The sequence below is a fragment of the Diadema antillarum genome, unplaced genomic scaffold (assembly GCF_040938485.1).
Source record: "Diadema antillarum isolate AM-2024a unplaced genomic scaffold, OU_Dant_1.0 scf00000199, whole genome shotgun sequence".
NCBI lineage: Eukaryota > Metazoa > Echinodermata > Echinoidea > Diadematoida > Diadematidae > Diadema > Diadema antillarum.
This window is the reverse complement of record NW_027271088.1, coordinates 592,077-601,738: the sequence shown is the minus strand read 5'-3', so window position 1 is coordinate 601,738 and position 9,662 is coordinate 592,077. Positions and strand designations below refer to the sequence as shown.

The 9,662-nt window shown below is 39.8% G+C and overlaps 1 protein-coding gene across 1 annotated transcript; it reads right to left on the bottom strand.

The window, feature by feature from the left end:
- Positions 1 to 532: 532 nt before the first annotated feature.
- On the bottom strand, positions 533 to 8,659 carry LOC139723761 (uncharacterized). The gene is made up of 5 exons (XM_071634973.1): positions 8,420 to 8,659; positions 7,280 to 7,607; positions 3,028 to 3,497; positions 1,308 to 1,741; positions 533 to 1,131 (listed from the first exon to the last, which is right to left on the bottom strand). The coding sequence occupies exons 2-5, from the start codon at positions 7,605 to 7,607 to the stop codon at positions 684 to 686; spliced, it is 1,680 nt and encodes a 559-aa protein (XP_071491074.1). The 5' UTR covers positions 8,420 to 8,659; the 3' UTR covers positions 533 to 683.
- Between the last annotated feature and the right edge of the window lie 1,003 nt (positions 8,660 to 9,662).

Sequence of the window (9,662 nt, the reverse complement as noted above, 5' to 3'; positions counted from 1 at the left end):
CTACGCAGAATTGAATTAAGCGAGATGTTCATTTGTCAGAGATGCCAGGGTATGGTCTCACAGAGATGCACTCGACGAAATGTGTAGTCCTAGAAACCACGACTACGAAACTGTGGAGAAGTTTTGCTGTACCTGGGGGTCACTGATGGCTGCCTGCCAAAACTGATGGCGTAAATGAGACATTGTCAGTGAAAATGGCCAGCGCAAAACCCATGACAAAGGGGGGGGGGGGGGGGGGAGGGGCAAAAGCTAGCTGAGATGAAGATAGTAATTTGCAAATTGGATGAGTAGGGCATCACTAAACAGTGTAGGATAAGAAGAAGAAAAGAGAGTTTATAGTCTGTAGGTCTCGTGCTGGAGTAGCTTGTTTTGAAAACCTGCAAGTTGAGATGGAAGAAGAAGAAATTACTTTAGAAAGTGTCACATCTCAAGCTAGTTGGCAGAAAACCTATATAGTGGGAAACCATGAAGAGCATGAAAGGAAACAGTTCAAGGGAAAATCTAGAACATAGATCAAGGTTGCAGGAAAGTTTTGAGACTGGCCATCGAAAAAAAAAAAAAACTTCCAATCTCAAAGTGTGGGAAAATGAATGCTAATGACGAAACACAAGGATTAATCAACATTTTCTAAATAACCCACAGTGCATAATATTCCGCAATTATCTCTCTGAAAGTACACAAGACTAAGTTGTCTTCAAGAATTCATCTTGCATGGCCGGGATGATTCCTTTCCGGAAGGTGATATCAAACAACTCTTCCACGTCACCGATGTTTGGGTATTCATGGAGCGCCCATTTCAAGTACGTCTCAAATTCGTTCCAGTCTACCATGCCGTCGTTGTCCATATCGATGGCGGAAAGGGCCTTCTTGGTGTCGGAACAGCGATAGCAGGAGAAGTAGGGCGCCATGAAGCCGTTGTAGAAAGAGTCGAACTGCAGCATCTCGTCTCCTTTTCCTTCTTCTGTCAGATCCCACTCATCCCAAATCTCGCGGACTTTAGCCAGCAGGTTCTTGGCATGTGGGCTGTTTACTTGAAACTGATCTATGGCATCTCTCATTCTCTCGTCCATCTTTCCTCCAGCTCGATCGAACAGCAAAGCCAGACCCACCATACTCATGTACTCTTCCTTCCTACCATATAGATATCAAAAAGTTGAAGAAAGAGACTTGTCAGTTTTACCAACAGCAATCAGTAAGTCAGATTGAATTAAATGGCAAAGTTCCTGACAACAGATATAGTGTATGGGCCTATTTAGCAAATCAATTCTCTGCATAACTATGATGAACTTTGCAGTGGGTTTTCTCACCTGCCAGTCCGCAGATCTTCAAGAATCAGCTCCTTCATCTTGTAGGCCAATTCCAAGGTGAACTGTGGATTCTCTCCAAAGAGGTCAACTAATCTCTGAAGGATCATCTCCTTGCTGGACAGGGTGGTGATTCTCACAGGTGCCTTCTCACCAAAGAACTTGGCCAAGTCGAACTCTTCAGGCTGAAGGTCGTAGACGAAATCGACTGCGCGCGCGCCGAAAATCGGCTGCTTGATGTGTGGGTCTGTCCCTGTCGTGATTTTGGTGACGTTGATGGCGGCCTGACGAAGGTAGGGGCAGTTGTAGTTCTTGAGGACCTTCTTGTTGCCGAGGCGAATAAGATTCATCAAAGTGACGCAGGATGAAGCATTACCCATAGAAGCGCCTTCCGCGCAAACGCTGGCCCAGATGCCGTTTGCACCATCCATCAGAGCCTTTAATGTGGATTTGATTTGACTGAAATTAATCGGAATTGTCTCTCTTTGCTCGACTTGAATATAGCAAACTGTCTGGTATCATGATTAGGAATGCACATTTATACACTAATTACCACTTTTTCATCTCAATTCAATCTTCACAACCTTCAGAGTCAACGATTTGGATGGAAAGCATCTTAACAGTGACGGAAATGATATGAATTCATTGTGATTTATTGCCTTGAATTAAGTCTAGAATGCAGATTTATTCGACTAGAGGAGATACTAAATAGGCGTTTTCACATTAGCCCGATGTTTCGAAATAGCGCGCTATTTTCTGACTTGGGAAATTTTCCCGATAGCGAAATAGCGCGCTATTTGATAATGTGAACACAAATTAGCGCGCTAATTGTATCGCTCTGATCGAGAAAATTTCTCGAGTCCAACTCGGGAAATTTCTGAAATAGCGGGATAGTATAGCGCGCTATTTGATAATGTGAAAACGACTCGAGAAATTAGCGCGATGCATCCCATCATGCCTAGCGTGTGTGACCCGATCGATCGAGGCAAACTGCACACAAATCATGAGGAATTTTTGAGAGGGCACACACATTACTAATGCTGTTTGCACATACTCGGCTGTCGAATTAGCTCGACAAAAATTCGGGCTGATGCGAATAAGAAATGAAATAGCGCGCTAACTCGCAATCGCGAAAAATTTCTCGAGCTTGGATTTATATCGGGCTGATGTGAAAACGCCTATTGAGTCCACCTTATTGCCAATATGTCGATAGCTCAGGACAATATTCAAAGATGCGCTCCAGAAAGAAGCCAAAAAATTGTTTTGGAATTTTTATAATACAGTCGTAAGAACTGAAATTTTGAAAAATAAATTTTATGTATTGTGTTTAGAGTGATTTACCTTTGATAATATGGTAAGACTTGAATTGCTTCCGCTTATGCTGGCTGATTAATTTTTTTTTTTCCTTTCACAACATGGCATACAAGGATACAAGGATACTTCTATGTAGGACATTGCGCTATAATTCAGAAACTTATATAATACATTAAGGTGGATTGAATAAAAACGATTTAAGGAACCATTACCTGCATGCAAAATCGTTATCGTTCACGAATACTTACGAATCTCTCAGTAGACTATTTGATTTGGATGACGGGTCTATGGAGCCTGATTGTAGCCCATTTTAAAGAAGATTTGCACTCCCATCCATCAAGTCTAACATACAGGTGTATTTATTTCACTTCCATCTCCAGCGTTTTGTTTGCTTGAATATTCGACTCACCTGTAGCGCAGTTGCATCGCAGTAGCCAAACTTTTCATGGACATGAACCAGTAGATGTCCCTTCCACTTGTTGTCGTCCATGATTTTGCGGATGTACCGCGCCCACATGCCGCACTCCTCGGGCAGGGATTTGCCTCTGGGCTCCTCAAACAAAATGCCGAAAGGACGTCGATTTGGCGGCAGTTTGGCAAGGAAGGATACCACCTCAAAGAGTCGGAAAGAGTGTTTAGCCATGGCGTCGGGTATATCTCTGAAGTTAAACATCACCTTGGCCTTAGAACTGAGGTTCTCATAGCACCAGTTGTTCCATTTGCTGAGCAATGCGCACATGTCGCGTATGGAGAACTTGTTGAAGTCATATACAGAGTCGCCCAGGTCCACCTCAAATATCACGCTGTACAGACCGGCTTGCTGGAGTTTTCGGATACCTATGGGAACGCTTGTAGTGTCCGGTATCTTGTCTTTTGTGCCTGTTCAATGAAAAAAAAAAAAAAACACGACACAGCAAAACAAAAGCATGATTCACCACTAACTTGACAAGTATAGCTCCTGATTCTTGATATCTTTGTAGGTTACATCGACTTGTTTCTGGCGTTTGTTGATGACAATTAATATCATTCCCCCTGCCTTCTGAAAGAAGCAAGCTAAGTTCTCTTGTCATCATGCGTACAGGTTAAATATTATGTTGATTTTTTTCCCGTTACATTTTCTTTATGGGGACTACATCGTTCTGCACAGACATCAGAGGCCGCAGCCGTCTTTTCATCCAGTGATGGCAGCACTAAAACTTCAAAAATTCAGAACTTTTGGACGGATCGTCTGATTTTCCTCAAACTTCCTCTGATGTGTTCAACTGATATTACTGCATTTTCTCAATCCTTACGTATAATGATGAGGGTGAACTCACGGTCCTTTAAGTACAAATTGGGGAATTGATATGGGGATCCCCCTGCTCGTGATATACAGCGTTACCCTTGAGAAATCTCGTGTTTCTTGATAACATCGAGTTAACTTCATTAACTTCAAGTGCGATTACACAGTACTTTACTCCGAGCTTATCTTCGAAGTTAGCTTAACTTGAAGTTAAGGATCTTCGTCTGAACCAACTATTATTTGGAGGCTGGACACCACATTCTTTAAAATTCAGGCCGACTATATTTTCATTTTTTTTTTTTTGTCTATACATTGAAAACAAACTATAGCAAACAAACAAAAACCTGTGGAAATTCATAAGTCTTTCTTTGATGATCTTTGAACGGAGTTTAAGCATGGTTTGTAGGTGATTTCAGCAAATACTGGGCATCGATTCAACGATTCGACCATCAGGTTGCATCTTCAATTTCAATTTCACTTTTATTTTCATATTTCTCTTTGACAATTGAAATACATGAAATATAAGAATATTAAATAATACATAATATCCAGCTAGGGTTAAGCATAATTACAAAACGAAATAAATGATATCCAGCGAGGACACATACAAAGAATATTGCAAACATTATAGTGGTCAATCTATGAAAGTTGGAATCTGAGAATGAATGCTAAAGAAATGTGAAGGAACATACTTAAAAGCAAGCTTGTCGAACCCAGTTAAAATCGAGCTACAGATTGAAATGAGGAGCATGGGTGCAACCGAGACATAGAGAAAAAAACCCACAAATATACAGGGATACAGCGAATTCTTCTCGAATGCATGTTTGGGGGTCGGATGAGCCACATGCTGCAAGTGGATGAGCCGTTGTCATTCTGGCAATAATAACAATATGAGTCAATGTATAATGACAGTGGTATAGTTCAGACAATATTAGAAAATTATACATTTCGTGCCTTCAGAAGAGACTGGGAAGTATTGAGAAATATCTTGGAACGGACAACTTGTTTACTCTTCCTGGTAACGAACGTGATGGAACGGGACTAATTATGATCTGCGCGTGTGTTTCATTGTGCTGGTTCAAACCGGTTCAGACATTGCAGTACATGTATATACTAAGTGAGAAAAACAACACGTAATGGCCCGAATTCACGAAGGTCGTACAAAATGAAACCATGGACAAAAACTATGGAGCGCTAAGTGTCGCATGGAATATTTCGTTACGAAATTGGTAATTTCGTCGACAAAATGACCGTTTCGTCCTCTAAATTATCTTTTCGTTTCGTGGACGAAATGTTCATTAGTTATAATGTTGTCATTTCGTTAAAAAAAATAATCATTTCATCGACATGTATCAAGAGAACGAGAGGGAGAGAGAGAGAGAGAGAGAGGGAGGGATAGGGGATAGGGGAGAGGGAGAGAGAGAGTGAATGAGTACAGTATGTTTAACGTAGCAAAATCATAGAAAAGAAATAAAAAACGAGGTAGAGCCTGGACAAAAACCAGCGGTAAGTAGTATAGTCGCGATGCATAACATCACGTGATGCAGTATAAATACGAGATATTGGCCTAGAGATAGAAGCACTCTGAGAGCGCAGAGCTCCGCCAAGCCGCTGCATTACTTTGTTCTTCCATTATAGAGATCAGTGATTTCCGACCATACGTGTACATGCTGAAAATCACCCGATTTCCCAATGTAGAATGCCTTTTGTTACTTCATCAACCCTCAACATACAGTACCAGGCCTGTGATAGGCCGTGGGACGACCCCGATTTTCGTTCAGTTTCGTTGCAACGCGAGGTGCGTTAAAATATTTTGGCTTCAAAAGATGGGTCGCGTCGTTGAATAGAACCGTTCGATTTGAACGCCCTGTAGGCCTAATATTCGGAACCATCGCACTCATAAACATTATAGGGGAATTTACACCTACACCAATTACAGACTCGAGTTTTGTTCGGGTTACAAAACTCGAGTTTTTTGCACGTGCGGACACAACCCCCCCCCCCCCCCCCCCCCAAAAAAAAAAAAAAAAAAAAATCAGCGCGATCAGCGCGATGCTTCTTAACTAAAGAAATTTTGCTCTTATTTCTGATAACGGGTGAGAAATTGCTGATGCTGAACAGCAAATATGGTATGCAATTTTTACTAAACGCATCCCGAAATTGACTAAGAAATAACTGCTTGATCTTTTATTTTATTTAATTATTTTTCCATGATAGTCACAAATGACATGGAAATGAAACAACAATACATATAATTACAAAACATGCAAGGAATATAATGTATACAGTGGCGGATCCAGGGGAGCGCAATGGGCGCACACTCCCTTTATTTTTGGTTAAAACAAAAGAAATAAAAACAAAAAATGGAGGATCGAGGGGTGCGTGTGCCCCCTTTAATTTTGTAAAGGCACCCCCTCTTTGCCTAATTCCTGGATCCGCCTCTGATATAGTATGTGACCATGCATCATAAAACTAATAAAAAGTCCAACGACCTGATTTTCCTTTAGAATTCAACATTGAGTGAAACGGGTCAACCAACTCAGCTCTATAGGCCTATATACAAGCTTTTTTTTTTTCGGAAATAACAATTATTCCTCTTCAATATATCTCTAAATTTGGAATCATAACAAAGGGAAGTTGTCCAGTGTACAGTTTTTCGCCAAAACTCTATTTTTGGGTCTGACGAAGCTTTCCCGGCACTATCCTAGAATTTACGGATTGGGAGCGAGAGAAACCCTTTAAACACTCTCAAATATGATTCTATTGATCTTTGAAAGAATGATGCTATTACAGTGAAAGTTAGTATCAGTCCTGAATAGATCGCACTCACTGAGTGTGCAAACTTTCGTTATCGTATGATACCCTTCAAACATTCTCCAATTTCTACTGATTTTTTTTTTTCCAAAGGATGATGCTATAAAAACGAAAGTTAGCATCAATTATGAATAGGCCGTACTCAATGAATATGCAAACCTTCATTTTCGTATGATATAGAGGTTGCTATGTATATAAATACGGGATGGATCCAGAAAATTCTGTTCGGGGGGTGGTGGTAGCGCAAAGCAGTTAATAATTCACGTGCCACTTCCGGGTATCATCAGCAGACAAGCAAAAATATGGATCCCATGCGATTTCTTCATGCACACTTTTATAAAAAAAAAAAAAAAGATTAAGGAATGGCGCGCCCCTTTTGATTCTATTTCTTTTATTTAAAAAAAAGACAGCGAACAAAACTGGGAAATGTACATAACTTCTATAATTATGTCCTGTTCTTATTTCAATATTATTCACTAACATGCAAAGCAACTATATAGATATACATTGTATTACATGAAAGAAAGAAATAGGTCACAATGCCTGGTTGTTGAAAAATGAATACCTTCAGTTATCTCGGAGAATGCCCACAGACCTTCGGGATCCTCCCCTTTCTCCTTCAGCTGCTTGATGAAAACATCGTCCACGCGGGTCATGTGGGAGAAGGAGGCCACGACGGTGTGTTTAAAGCCGCACTTTTTCGCCTCTTCATAGATCTCCCACTTGTTCTCCAGGGTGTGGCCCCGTAGTTGCCCCACAGTGCTCTCCCGGATCGAGTTGTCCAGCACGAAAAGGTCCAAGTCGCGAAGAACTTGATATTTGTCAATTGCTTTGGCAACGTCCCTCTCGTACACAGTGTCCAGAGCCTCGACTTTTGACGACGTTTTACCCATCTATATAGTGACAAAAACGAACAGTAAATGAAGTTATGGTTGAAAATGATTAGTTTTTTTTTTCAATGCCAACGTTAGTAAGATAGGACATTTGATGAGCGCTTTTGCCCTAATTCTGATCAGCAGATATAAAGCCCATGCAGCATATCTGGGCCAGGTGTACCAGAAAAACAAAATCGCACGTCATTTTTTTTTCTCAAATTGCAATTACGAGTTCAAGATGAGGACAAACTGTCGACGTTTAAACATCATGCCTCCCGTAAGAAAACAAAACAAAAATAAAATAAAAGCTGAAAAATATATTTGCAAATCTACATTCTAGCATCGATCCATTTAGACAAAGCGTGGAATCTGAATGAAAAGACAGTACTATGGCTTAAACTTAATGTTTAAGGAGCCGTACATAGGCTCTATGAAATTATAAGCTGCCATATCCTCGAATGGTACGTAATTTCAGAATGATATAGTAGGTGAAACCCACAGAAACAAATCCGAAATATTTATGATGCCCTTTTAATTGTGTCCGTCCCAGTAATGGTTATGAATCATTATCAAAGAGCTTTGACCATAATATGTATATTTCAAGTTGGAATCATCTTTCTTTTAAATTGGCGTGAAGTTTCCTATCACTATGAAAACTGCATGTATACGCAGAGCGGATATCTACAATAGCCTCCCCTAAATACAATATAAATCGAACATGTTTACTACTGTACTTTCGAATGAAATAACTCTGTAAACTTCATTACGCTCTGATAATATGCGGCAAGTTAAATTCACATAGAATGACCGTGATGTGTTTGACAGCATACCTCGTTTCACTGTTGTAAAACAATTCCAAGTGTGTGACTGTGACGTATAGGCCTATCACCTGAAGTCAAAAGGCTTCTATACGGAGAGCGTGGCTGGCGAAGAACTTCGAACACTGAGTAAAAACTCAACTGACATGAAAAATGGTCTTGCCTTCGTGGTCCCACCACTGATTATTGAGATTGCCCTAATCCGCGCACGCTTTTAAAAATCAAAGTTGAAGGTCTGCACACGGGGCTCGCTTTGAGATTACAAGAGTATTTTGGATTAATCCTTTGTAAGGCAATATAACATTGTGATAACAATGGGACCAGTATATATGGACGCACATCCGTCAATAAACTGCTATCATGTTCCGACCGCAACATTAGGCATCGATATTGAAATTGAAATAAGGAAATTATCATAGGGGAAGTAACTCAGTTAACGGGGTTTTCCCCAGCCTCATGCGTACCCTTAGACATAATGACTCTTGATATATCATGACTTCATTCTTCTCAACGTAAAAAAGAAAATGTACTTTATAAACAAAATAACTGATTACTAAATACATACATGCAACCTTTACCATAATGATATAACATTGATTTGTATCTCTGTTGATAATTTACCTGTGTCCATATTACATGTTATTATGTTCATCGCATTGTTTTACTGATTTCGTAACATTATCTGTATATACGAGCATTTCATCCTAATTATTTGTTTGTTAGAAATGAAATACATCCACTTGAACTTAAAGGGGATGGCTAGTAACTGATCAGTGGGAATCAGTGGGAATGCTGGGGATGATTGTTCCAATTCTTGTGGGATTCATTTAAAGGACAAGTTCACCTTCATAAACATAAGGATTGAGAAAATGTAGCAATATTAGTATAACACGTCATTGCAAGTTTGAGGAAAATCGGACAATCCGTTCAAAAGTTATGATTTTTTGAAGTTTTTGTGCAGTAACCGCTGGATGAGAAGACTACTGCAGTGTACGATATCACATGCGTACAACAATATAAAGAAAATATAAAGAGAATTTCACAAAATTTCATCTTTTGAAAAAAAGGACACATTCCCTTGACTCGTTACCGACATATTATGTTATAGGTAATATTATTCCCCCTGCCTTTAGAAAGAGGCAAGTCAAATGCTCTTTTGTTATGTGAAAAAAATTGAAAATATGTTAAATTTTCTTACATTTTCTTTATACTGTTGTACGCATATCACATCACAAGCTGTAGTAGTCTCCTCGTC